This window comes from Pelmatolapia mariae, linkage group LG1, assembly GCF_036321145.2.
Source record: "Pelmatolapia mariae isolate MD_Pm_ZW linkage group LG1, Pm_UMD_F_2, whole genome shotgun sequence".
Lineage (NCBI taxonomy): Eukaryota > Metazoa > Chordata > Actinopteri > Cichliformes > Cichlidae > Pelmatolapia > Pelmatolapia mariae.
In genome coordinates, this window is record NC_086227.1 from 19461204 (window position 1) to 19474984 (window position 13781).

Here is a 13781-nt window from a genome sequence, read left to right on the forward strand (position 1 = left end):
GTGAGATATGATGAGCTTCCCAGTAAGGGACAGCGGTAGAGCATACCTCTGCTATGTGTCCCAGATTGAGAGAAAGCAGGACATGAACCCAACAAGTATGGGTTAATTACATTGGGGAAAGGAGATGAAGAACATTAATATTTCAGTCACGACTGTGGGAGGGTCTCTGGGGAGCCACATAAAGCGGTGAAGTTGGTGTAGTCGGCTGCTCCCACTTGCATAAGGACAAAAGCTGCTTATAATGTGGAAGCGCTCAGGTTAGTGGGTTGGGTGCTAGATGAATCACCAGGGGCTGCATCAGTCATGAAAAAGATAGAAACCCCTGGTACTATGAATTGAATTAAAAACAAATCAACTAGGAATCTCATTATGTAAATCTGCATGATGTTTTGATTGTCTTGTGAAATGGGAGCTCACTCAAATACCTAAAGATACTTCAAGCTAAAAGCCGGTTGTGCTTGAAAAGTCCTACTTAATAGTTCCATTCAGATATGTCCAAGGTAGAGATATGAAAAGATCAAATTTTCACTCGGCTGCTATCGAGGCCAAAAGAAATCACGACATTCATAGAAATGCTGGAAAAAATGAAATCAGGTGAATGCAGTGTGATTGTGGTTACAGGCGACAGCTCCATCACCATCACCCGAATGTCATAACACAAAAAACGTAAAGGACACCAAAGCATCTTAACATAAATAAAACAGCATGAACAAATGTCTCCGATATATTCAGATATACTACAGATATATATACACTACAGCGAGGCTAAAATAGAGCACCAATGTGCAGTGACTTAATCAGGCCACAAACTGTAGAAACACCTGTGAGTCAAAGTGCTTGGCACCACAGGCTAACAGAGCAGTTAGCTCAGAGCGCTTAAGGGGCAGAGAGGAGCAAAGAAACTGCAGGAAGAGAGAAGACAACAAATCTGGAATTATATTAAAAAATAAGTCCTTTATGGTCACATTAGGGAAAACAGTGGTGGAAAAAAGCAGCACGAGCAAAACTATTGCGATAGTGTTCAATGAACTCGCAATCTTGTTGCCGTAGAAATGAATGCTGGAACAGGGGGTACTTTGCATTAAGACAGTGATAAAATGGTGAAGTCAGCCTGTTATTCGTTTGTGACTGAATAGGGTCAAGTTGGCAGTTACATGCTATCTCTTTGTGATGATATGACAATTAAATCAGTGAAAATTGCAAATCTGTTATATACACAGAAATTCACATTAACTGCTTAATTTCATCATTCTGCCGGAAGGTTTGAAACTTAGATTCGATTCACAAATCCTTCTACAAATAGTGACGTAGATGCTGACAATTTAACTGCAAAATGATATAGAAGCTCACCAGCCTTAATTTTATTTTATAGGAATATAACCAGAATGAAACCAGCGCTGAGTCCCCTGTTGCAGACGAGTTGCATTGATCACTGCAGACTGACTCCAACTGATTGCAGTGTGTTAGCAATCTGTCTGTGTTTATAAATTAGATTGCAATCATTTTTAAACATTTACCAGTCTGTCTGAGAGTGACTGCTATTCGAGTCTGATGCAGTGATTGTTGGGAGACAGGTTGCCTCCCACAAAGACACCAGTGATCAAAAGTGGCTGCCCAGAGTTTGAGGGTGTTGCATGCTCAGTAGCTTCTTGCAATTGATTGCCAAAAGTGAAAAGAGTTTACTGCAATCCCTGGGCAACCACCGATTTTTAGCAGTCACAAAGAGGTTGCTGTCCTATTTTTACTCTCATGTGAGCGAGCCATTAGTTAGCCATAGCTGTGTGCACACTCAGGCTGCAGTCTAGTAGTTCATGAAAAGTAAGAGTTGCAACAAACTGGAAAGTGTGACCATAACTGTTCTGGTGGTGGATTATTCCTCTAAATATCATGTGAATTTTTAAAGTTATACCTATTTTTCACTTTTAATTACATTTCAGAAACTTTCCTCAAGACATTCACTGAGTTGAGTTCGAAGTTTTCCTAGCTTTCACACCTCTGCCCAGCTGACCAATCAAAGCATGAAGTGGATGTAGACGTCAGGACAACAGTTTGAGAAAGTTACACATATTGCTGGTGACGGCCGCTCCACCAATTCTGACATTAAAACATTTGGGGAGAGGAAATTTCCAACAAGAAGTGACAAGCACTTCTGGTGGCGTATTTTGGGCCCTTTAATGTATCTGTATGCTTGAACGCACCGTTACAGTCAGGGTTTCTCACCATCTGCTGTGTTTGTTTTGACCACACTTTTTAAAAATGTCTCCCAACTTTATCGGAGTGAAACAGAAAGAAAGAAAAAACATTGGCTTTCTCTTTCAGAGTTGTTTATCTATTTTATTTCAGCTCTCTGTGATTCTGGCAGAGATGGATGTGTTTATTGGGAGCCATTAGTCATCAACAGACAAATAGTTCAGCTGACTTTTGGTGCTGACTCAGTCCTGCAGCCTGTTTGGAACAGAAGCGCTGCCCGTCAGCCCATCGTGTGCTCGCATTCGTAGATGTAAGTTCACATGCAGACAACACATTTCTATTAGTCACTCACTCTTCATGATCCCTTTCGACCATATATATTGTTTTCACTTTTATTCACAGCCTTAGTGCATACCCCTACAAATGTTAGTGATAACATATCAATATTAAGATCCATTACTTATTATTGACTGCTAGTGGGTCAACTCAGGTGTTCATTCTGGTGACAAGCGGTTATGTAGAGTTCTAGACATGAAAAATGTTGATTGGCTGCTCTGTTTGGTAAATATGAACTATGGACAGACTGGCTAGATATACTATTCAGCAAAGTTTTGATTGGATTTGATGTCTGTGTGCTCTGATTTTACAAATTTATTTATGAAAACAAGAGCTTTTTTCTTTATTTTGTATTAGTCAAGTTCAATACTAGGTTCAATACACTGTCTAATCAGTACAGATCAGAAACACTGCATCATTTCTTCCAATTATCTTTAATTAAGTTTAAGCCTCCAAAAACGATAGCCACATTAAAAGAGTAATGTCTTTTTTGGAGTGTACTGCAAAGCTGGAGCATGCATGGGCTAAGGTCCAGTTGGTCTCACCAGCTGACAGTCTTCCAGAGAGTTGACAAGTTGAGCGTTCTGGCAAGAGAGGATGGAGCCCGCCAGGTTTAGCATCACACAAACTGCAGACAGCAGCATGAAGAATGTGATCTGTGAGAAAAAGAGAGAAAGAAGAGAGAAAATATTTGAATCATAATGGTATTAATGGCAAATTGTCCCTGCTTGTTGCTACTAAAATTGATTCAGCACTTTCTGATACTGTTGCTGAAAGTAGCAGAGGCACAGTGTACTTCTCTAATCAATCGTTACTCACAGTGACTCTAACGGATCACCAAAGAGGAAATTAGCTCTGATGTCAGGAGAAATCAATAACCTGTTCCCCCTCAGGCCTCCACAGTCTGAAGGCACACAATGACACAAGAAACAACTTACTGAGGGATTGAAATTCAAAACTTATTTCTGTGTTTCTCAACATCATCACAGCTGTGAAGTAGCTCATCTCTCTCAGACACACATGTACAACCTCAACAGATGTAATATTGTCTTACACTCTAAACCAGTGGTGGTGTCTCTCCCTCGACCCCGTTTTCCTGGGGGTAAAGGTTTCTTTTTTATTTTCTTGGATATCAATCCTGTTAGTGGAAACATGGCTTCTATTCCTGCTACTTGACATTGCAGGTCAAGCGTAAAAGAAAAGAGTTTTAAAAATGACTCCTGTTCAGGAAACTGAAAACCAGTCCCCTGCATTGTGTACCAAAACTGACACCACAGCTGCATCTGATTGAAAACTGTGATATGGAGCTATTCCCAAAGTTTGCTTTTGCAGAGTGTTGGGACACTGGAACAGCATTGGCCGAGGACACTGAGGTCACTAGAAGGAGGAGTTCGATGTGTAAAAAGGTTATTGGGAACACACATAAACAGATGGAGAGGAGGAGAGAGAGACAAGGAGGTGGAGAAGGGAAGGAGCTGGAGGTGGCATGTAATAAACAGATGGAGCGATAAGTTTAAGTGCTTTTTTCCATGACAGAAAATTGAAAGATTGAGGGGCTGATGGGAAAGCTTGAGGAGCAACTCCTTGGATGGCAGAAAGCAAATAAATAAATAAATAAATGGAAGGAAAAGAGGGAGGATGAATGCAGACAAAAGAAAAAAGAAACGAAGGAGACAACCGGTAATAAATGGGGACAGAAACATGCAGGGGAGGAGACAGACAGAGCATGACTCCGGAGTCCCATGGTGCATCGGTGGTAATGATGTGTATATCTTCTTAATTAGTATTTCATTTGAATGTGATATTAGCTGTCTGGTTCGGTGGCTTAATAGCTGCGCAAGAACAATACCAGACTGAGCAATCTGGCCTTCAAGAAATGTATTGTTAAAAAAATTTCTATACCTCTAAAACAAGGAGCCTGTCTCATATATTTAATACTGACGTGGCACCACGCATGTTTTTGAAGTTCTGCACTGCAAGGACACAACTGCGCTCAGTAACTTGCTGCCCGACCATTGGTGACATCTTGAGAGACATTAGTCAAAAATAGACTTCCCATTTGTTAAAATAAAAAAAAATGTTTCAAAGTGGATGACAAAACATGTCCGACATGAAGGACATAATGTTGTTTCAACCAAACAGCACAGGATGGCCACTTGCCGTGAGCTGTTGTTGTTTAAATGCAGTTATAATCAGCATAATATTTGGATTCCTCCATCAGCAGATAAACATGACAGTGTCTCTGGTGAATGGATTTGGATATTGAATGAATCACAATCTGCACTACAAGCTGGACATGCAGCTGAACACTTTGTCTAACAACAATCACCACAAGGACAGACACAAAGACAACGACTCAAAACTCCTTATTGTAAATTATTGTTAATTTACTAAATCACTGTAACCTAGTCATTTCCCAGCTTTTCTGATAAATGTTAATTATATCTTCTTCTTCTCCTCAATCTTTCCATTTATATTAACAGCAACCTATTGCACAAACTGAGAGCATAATCACTTATGCGTCTTTCACTTACACCCATACTGACCTGTTACCAGTTAATCTAATTAGCTGCAAAACGTTTCCTTTTAGTACCACTTACTTTCTTACTTACCAGCCTTTTGTTGGCTCATTACACTTTTTTTTTCTTTTTTTTTGCAATCAAATTCAAAATAAAATAAGCTAAACAAGCTTTTTCTTAACATGGCAAATTTTCTCACTTTGATATGTTTTCCACAATCTAGTTTTAATCAAATATGTGTTTATGAGAACTGCAAATTACTACATTCTATTTATATTCACAACTTACACAGTGTCACAATTTTTGGGGGGTTGTACCTCTTCGCAAACAACTGCCAGTAATCTCCACCAACAACTCACAACTGGTTCATTAATAGGCATTTTTCCCTCATGACCAACAGATTAAGTCATCTGAGCGCAGTGATAATCTGTTTGATGAAAGTATAATGCCAAACAAATAGCTGTGGCGTTATACTGTAAGGTTCATATTCTCTTTAGCTCTCTAGTGTTATAATTATTACAGCAAGAAACTGTTTTGTTTTTTATTTCACAATAAGTACAATTTCTTGATACTGTCAAATCTAGCTGCCAGCACTTTTCCATAATTTAACAGAATAAATTTCTTACAGAGTGAGTTTTTCTTCCTTTTAAGACAAAAAAAACCAAAAGCTAAATCATGAAAGCAGGTATACACACACTGTATAGTGCTGTCAAACACACTGTCATATAGGGAATTTGATCAATTGTCTCCTTGACAAAACATTAGCTCATTATCATCGATTAGATGCATCTGTAAATAGCAGCTATGACTGATTTTCTGACTGCTGGACAAAGTGTGGAAGTGTCTGTGTACACAGGGCTGACATTTGTCAGCCAAACCAACAGGATCTGCCTGTTACGGTTTAAGACACATAAACACACGGATCTACTGTTTCTGCTCATTCTTTCTGACAAGTGTTTTGAAACTATCTAACTGAGGTTTGTAAAAAGCAGCATCACTAATGCAAGGCTGTGCTGCACTTTAAAATGTTAAGACAATTTTCTCTTGGCATCCTGGATTTATTATTCTCTATTCAGGTTGCATCCAGCAATGGTGAGGGCTCTTTTGGTGTGGAAATTAATACGGTATTGCAGATGAATATGGTAATAAGCAGAGATACAGACTTTTTGTCACAATATCCCCAATTGGTTCATCCTGTATTGACAGTAATAGTTAACATTTGCAGACGGCTGTTCTGCGGAAGTGAACAGGAAGCAGAAGGCATTTTCATTAGTTCAACTGGGGCTGCAGGAGCATTTAACTTGAATGATGCCACGACAGAAAATACCATGATGAGGTTATTGTAACGTGCAAACTGATGACAGTAAAAGCTCCTTGGCTGACACACACGGCCATAAGTTGCACATTAATGAAACCACTCCGTGTTTGCCTTGTTGCCTGCTGAGCCAGTCAGATACAGTACTGTGCCTCAAACAATTACCAGCTGCAATTCAAACAGAGGAGAAAACTGTTTTTCTTTATCAAAGCTCCAGTGACTGCTGGAGTGTGCCGCCGTAATATCATGTTTCTTTAAAAGGATATTTAATTTCTAGTCGGGCGCATTTGCATAACTGTTTCGTGAATCTGTGTCAGATCTTACAATTACCCTTTATCTCAATATATGGCTACAATAAAAAGCACACAGCCATGAAACAGAAGAGCAGGTGCAGCCAACTTCATCGGTTCAGATTTACTATGCCGCTCGTGCAGACACCCAAATGTGTGTGTGTGTGTGTATGCGTGTGTCTGTGTTTCTATTTTAGAAAAGACCACAAATAAATCCCTTTGATTTGTCCTCCCCAGGCCTGTGTGATCGAGGCTCTCACCTGTGCACCACAATGTTTTCTCATTGCTGAATTGATTGTCATGCCTGGCCTCACACAATACTTTCTCATTACCATGTAGGATCACACAGCACCATTAGCAGCTAGTCATTAATTACTGCTGCGCTGGCCTCTGCATGCCAAAGAGGAAAACACACACACAAAAAAGCCACACACACGGCACTCGGTCGTGGCAGATTTACGCTGCATGTCATCATCACATCGTTTAACACTCTCTACGGAGGACAATACACCATAATACAATCACCATTCATCTCCATCAGACACACATAGATTAGCATATAAGGCCCAAGGTGTGCCGCTGTAATTCTCCATAACTGTCACTGAGGCTCAAATCATTTGGTTGCAGCTTAGCCTCTTGGTGTTCTGCATCCAGTTTGGTCTTCACATGCAAAGAAAAGTGATGATGCGCTTTGGATGGATGCGTGCACCCATACAAAAACTGTAAAACTGTAAAACTGCTACAGTTTTATTGTCCGGGGCAACAAGCGTTTTCTATGGATTTCTTAAAGTACTGGAAGCTGCCTGATTGCCTGATTTATTTCTATGAAAGCTGCTCACTTTTCATACTCTGAAAAACACATACCATAAAAGAGTTCTTAACAATACTGATAGAAAAGTCAGTTGACTTGCATGGCGATCAGATTTTCTTATTCGTATGATTAAAAAAGATGGGGCTTTCTATGTGATGAATATCCATCCATCTTCATCCATTTTCATCCTTCCATCCAGGTCGCGGGAGTGCTGGAGTCCGTCCCAGCTGCCACAGAGCAGGAGTTTGAGTACACCCTGGACAGTGCTGACTGGAACATCTGTTACTGTTACATCCATGTTATTCCAGAGCGTGGATGGTGAAATAACCTTCACAGCCCAACACCACTCTGGGAGGCATGTTTTTTGTCATATTTTATTTTCATCTCAAGAAATAGCCCAACCAGCAAGTCAAGTAGTGTCATTCTATCAAAGCTGCAGGCGTTTCAAGGATGCTCACAATGACAGTAAGGCAGTGAGTCATTCCCAAATCATCAAAAATGCATGTTTGATACTCCTCTGCATTAGAAATTAAGGTTTAATCTTATCAAGGGGCATATTTGAAAATCAACCCAAGTAGTCTGCAAAACACAAACGTCCACAATGAACTCCTGCTTGGCATATTTACAGTCTTTGTGCTACGCTAACCAGCTGTTGGCTGTAGCTGCATATTTAACAGAGAGACGTGAGAGTCGCGTTGATCTTCTGGCCATCACAAATCTCCAAAATGCCAAACTAGTCCTTTAAGAATGTGGACTTTTAAAGGAAATAAGAAGTTGTCAATTCAGCGGTTTATATAAACACTCAACTATAAATTCATCTTTAAAAATTCTGTCTAAAGAAGCGGGGCAAAAAGAGATGTCTGTGCTACAATCTCCACTTTTCTGTGTTAAAGCCCTTTTTGCATGTATGTGCTTCCATGACCACCATCACAAATACGCCTTGTGCTGAAGAGCTGAACTCACATTGCTTTATTATAAGCTTACTAAAGGTATTTAATTGAAAAAAGATCAAAGGAAACTGGGGGCTCTTACTGCATATCACCAAATGACAATGTCAGCAGTATTTTCAGCAGGAATAATGGAATATTTTATGGCCTGAAGCTGCCACATTTGCACAGCTGTCATACAGAAAGTACAGTATGTTCTAACAAGACATTGTACAGTTGTGTGCAAATCTTTCTGGCAAATGAAATAAAAAATAAAATAAAACCAAAAACAGAAATGAATATGAGCTTCTCCTAAATTTTTAATGGAGTGCAACTTGTTTTTTCATGAAGCATAGGTCACTACTGTAACCCCACCCATCACACCCTGTTAGCGGTGTGAGACACACAGCACTAAGCTCCATCTGCACATTTTCAGCGTTGTTCAGGTTAGGTCATATCAGGGCCTTCAGCGTGTGTTTCTTGAAGCACAGTTTGAGTTCTGATTTCATAACAACCAGTCTCTTTTCAGTGTCTGCGTCTTGTCTGGGTGCACGACATTTGCATCAAGAATTTGCTGATGTTGAGAAAAATCTGTCAGTTTGGCGAGTCTAGTTTTTCTGCCTCTGGCTGCTACACAAGCCCAATGCTTAGTTAATATTTAAGGAAGACTGAGAAAGCAAATCCTCTACCAAGGCCAATGCCCAATATGGAAATTTTCAGGAAAGGGAATCAGATGTGTACCGAAATTTAATGGCTTTTCCTTTTGCCCATGCTCCACCTCTCCACTAAGAATTACAAAATTTGGCCATTTTTTAAAAAAATTATCTTGCTGGCAAATTGTTGGTTAACTCAATTTTAACTTCATTTGTCCATAGCACTTATTTTTAAACTACGAGCTCATCCAGATGTTACTTAAGATGTTGAACTCTTTTCTTTTTTTTCACATGCCACAACCTCATTTGGAAAGTAGGGTGTGGTAGTACTGCATTAACAACGACAGACTAACTTAACATTAATGTTTGCTGACTGTGCTGTACTGAATTTTTTTAACTTACAAAATGATAAGCATAATTGAAAACAGTATTTGCACAGCTACTCTGGTGTGTGGAGCGAGGCAGATGCAAAGGCAGAAATTCCAACAGCCATCAGCTCATCAAAGATGCACTGAAAGTGCAAACCACAGCATGTTATGGATTTCAGAGTACACCTTGTACTCACAAATCTCACAGCTTCGAGAGGCTATACAGCATTTTTTAGTGTGTATGAGAACCATCAGAAGTCTGCCAGTTAGCTTTGTAATGATAATGCTGTAATACCCACTATATATGAGTACCAAGAGGTGTTTTTTAACCAAGATCTAGGGATAGAAGTTACTGGATTTTAAAGATCTTAGTTTTTAGTTGGGGCTATGTTGAATCCCTAATCCAAACTAATTCACACTCGACACTGAGTGCTTAGAGCTGTCAAAACCTTAATATTGAAGCTCAGAGCTCAGCTGATGTTTTAACCAGTATTTTATTCAATTCCCATCAATCCATTTCCTTAAAGTGGAGAGTCATTAATTTTACTTTATTTGGATAGAAATCATTGATAAAATTGCTCTAATTCTCACGTATTTTAATACCTTAGTGAAGACTTTCAAAAAAAAATTTCTGCAGTGTTTTTCAACAAAGCACGTGTTAATCAAGTGAATTGAGGTCTTATTTAGCAGGAAAGACAAGTTAAAGCAGGGAATGATTTATGATGTGTCCTATCAGGCAAGCGACAAATTACTAACATATAAGCATGAAATACCCACAGTTACTTAATCATCTGTAGCTCTCACATATCACATCAGTTAAAAAACCAAACTAGCATGTTGATGGCCACAAACCAGTGAGTGATGTTGTGTCGACTTTTTTTAAGAATCAAGTTTCTACATGGTGGCAATTTAGATTATTTGTTGCTGAGTCATTACTTTTAGTGCTGTGCAAAAGTCTTGAGCCATGCTTCTTTTCTTTATAGCTTGCTTCCAAGGAACCAGATTTCCTTATAATTTGAGAAATAGCTCTCTTCTGCAGGCCTTTCCACGTTTTTCTTTGGACATTGGCTGGTTTTCACAAATTTTCAGTCCAGTCCTTGCGCCTAACCATTTTCAAAGGAATTTTGTTGTTGCTGTTTGTTGAGTCATTTAACACACAAAAATCATTCAAGAATTTAAAAAAAAACACCTAACTCAAGGGATAAACCAATGATGTGTCTACACACAGCAACTTAGCAAAGAAACTATTTTAAATTGTATCTTAAAGCACTGTGTCTCTAGCAGGCTGTTACAAAGACAAAACATTTCTTCCCATTTCTTTAGGTGAATCTATGAAATAGGTCGATGAAATAGGTCCATAAAATCGTATTTTTGTACCAACACGTTAATTCCCAAAGAGTTATTAGCTGAATACGTTTAATTGGCACAGAATCATCATTGGTTTTCAGTGAACGGATGAAAGCAGCTGGCATCTTTTACAAAGTTCCTCCTGTACTCCTGTATGGTGTGTGTCCATTAAGAAACTGGACAAGTGGAGGACAAAAGAAGGAGTGGCAGGCCTTAAAAACTACAGCAGATTAACAGAATCTGAAAGTCATGAGCTTAAGAAACAGGAAGAAAAATCCAGCAAAGACCTGACACACGACCTCAGAGATCCATTATAGACTGATTAATCCAAATCTGGAAATTTCTTGGTTCAAATCATCAACAACAAGTATGGGGTAGGGAAAGGAGTGAGGTACTGCAGTAAGTGTCTACAACACTATCTCCACTAAAGCATAGTGGAGTCTCTGTCGTGATTTGGGGCTGTGTTTCAGTCAGTGGTCGGATATCTTGTCAGAATTTATGTAATTATGAATGCAGAACAGTATTATCAGAGTTTGATCCACCATACATACCATCTGGAAAGCATCTGGAAACAAAACAGAACAAGACACAACCAGCATCCAAAGAAGAGCTTTGAAATTCCTGCAAGAAGAGGAAAACTATTACTGAAGACAACTTAAAGAAATTACAAGAAAGCATGCCTAAGAGAGTTCAGGCTGTGTTGAAGAATAAAGATGACTTGAAATCTTCACCTTCAAGCTGATTAGAACTGTTTTCGCCTTATATACTGTATTTTATTTCTATTTTCCCTTTTTAATGACCATTTTCCTGAGAGAATATAAAGAAAAAGTGTTCAGTACTGTTGCTGTTGGATAAGCACTCCAAGATATTTTACTCTTAAGATAAGCCACCTCTACCACTGGCAGGATATTAATGTTGAGAATCTAACTTTCAGCTCTAATTAAGATTTTCCTTTTGTGACTAATCAGGTGTCGGGCAGGTGCAAACTGGAGTGGCTCAAATGGACGAGCCAACATGACATCAAACGAAGGTTCACAGCAACAGATAAAGTTAAATAATGTGGTATGACAATGAGATGCGGGCTCATGTTGTAGTGCTTCCAGTGACTACACTGTAGGGTATAACAACATTTAAATAACCCTCTTTTAAAAGATATTATAATCAACAGCTGTGCTTTAACGGTTTGGAGGGTGAAATAATAATAAGATTTGACAGTTTTGATCAGAAGGGGACAGAACAAAAGGAGAATTTGAATCAGTGTTAACGTCCTCTGACTGCAGCACAAATTAGTATTTAGTCTGCAGCAGCACTGCGACACAACACTATTTATTTTCAATTATCCCTGAGCCACAAGAGATGGAGGCAATGTTGTTTTGTTTTTGCTGCTGCTCAGCAGATCACAACCCCTCTGATTCAGTTTCCCTCTGACACTGTATATCAATCCTCATGCCCCTGCAGAGATCAGAAACATCTGCGCGCAAAAAGCATTTTTACGGACAATAAGAGATCATGACTGAGTTTATAATGGGAAAAAGCAACAGTGTGCTGTGTTTTGGCATTACAGATGAGCTAAATTGCTCTGCTTCTTTAAGTAACATTACATTACGGACATAAATTGCACAAAGCTTTAGGGTTAAAACATAATCAAGAAAGAAAACAGTGAGTTGGCGTCGGTCATATTGACTTAGAAAAACACGGGAGGAATCAAATAGAGGGCAGCAACAGCTGGATCTCATTGTCTCTCGCTGCTAACAGGTACATTTCTGCTTTCCCCTGTAGTGAGGGTGAAGGTGTATATTTATGTCTGTGTGTGTGTGTGTCTGTGTTTTCACATCATCAGGATTAGGTGTGATGGAAGTTGAGTGACCCTGAGTTCAATGCTGGTCCAAATAAACAGTGGAGGTGTTGATACTAACTCTCAGCAGCTGAACCCAGGAGACACCACACTAAACCAGAGGTAATGACTTTATACACTCCTCATCCTGATGGGAAATGGCTTCATTGCAGGAGAGCACATCAATTTAAAGCCTAAGCCATGTACAGATATGTGTTTATGGATAACGGGAGACGTATTAATTTGCAGAAGTCATAACTTTGACCTAATAAAAACACCAATACACCCAAATACAAACAGAGTTAAATGCAGCATACAAATCTGCATATTCTCAGTACTGTTTCTTTTTTACCCTCCACAGGGATTAAATTCCCATCTTTATGTATTTTGCAATGAATATGAAACTGGGGTTATGGAGGGATTGATGAAGTGCTGACTGCTCTTTGTCATACCTAAGCTGTCCCTGCAGAGGTCACAGCACTAAAAATAGCTGTAATATTTTTGATTTTCCTACCAGCTGTATTTAATTGTTCTTACACCAGATGTTTAGTTGTTGACTGTAATATTAAAAAAAGCACCTTGCTTCTTGACTTTGTACACTTTTGATGTGCAGTCGTGTTGACAGCATGTCAGACTACATCATCGCCAGATGTGATGGACTGGTGTCTTTGGTTTGAGACGGGCTGCGGAAGTTACAGTCCGACAACTTTTTGTGGCAAATGAGACCTGAAGTCTGAACAGCGTGCATATTACACTACATCTTACAAGATCGTCTTGAATGTAACCTTTGACTTCTTAATAATGTCTTTTAACACCTAAAGTATGGCTCTCTACTTCAAAATGTTCACATGAGAAAAAAAACTTATATGACAGGTAATCAGGGAGGCAGTGTTTGGGAAGTAGAAGTATAGGCTCTGTATAGAGAGTGGAGAAGTTCGTCTCTGTGCCAGCACTCGCACTTATTGATTAAAACAGACCATGAAAGACAATATCACCCTGAGGGTCAGTAGCTGATTAACCTCCACTTCTCAACATTTTAATCAACTGCTGACCTCTAAAGGGCTAAAACAAGAAGGCTTTGCCTTCTCTGCTCCTCTCTGCAGGCTCTTAGTAGGGGGGCTGCTGTAATGAGACAGCCTATAATGAAGTTGGTCCCAGAAGACACTCACACCACACAGGAGTACAGGAGGAA

The 13781-nt window shown here is 39.4% G+C and overlaps 1 protein-coding gene across 1 annotated transcript in view; it reads right to left on the reverse strand.

Moving 5' to 3' along the window:
- fam189a1 (family with sequence similarity 189 member A1) overlaps nucleotides 1-13781 on the reverse strand; it is a 107664-nt gene that overhangs the window by 19668 nt on the left and 74215 nt on the right. Inside the window, exon 3 of the mRNA XM_063494451.1 lies at nucleotides 3072-3182. Within this exon, the coding sequence (XP_063350521.1) occupies nucleotides 3072-3182 (111 nt within the window). The remainder of the gene's footprint in view (nucleotides 1-3071; nucleotides 3183-13781) is intronic.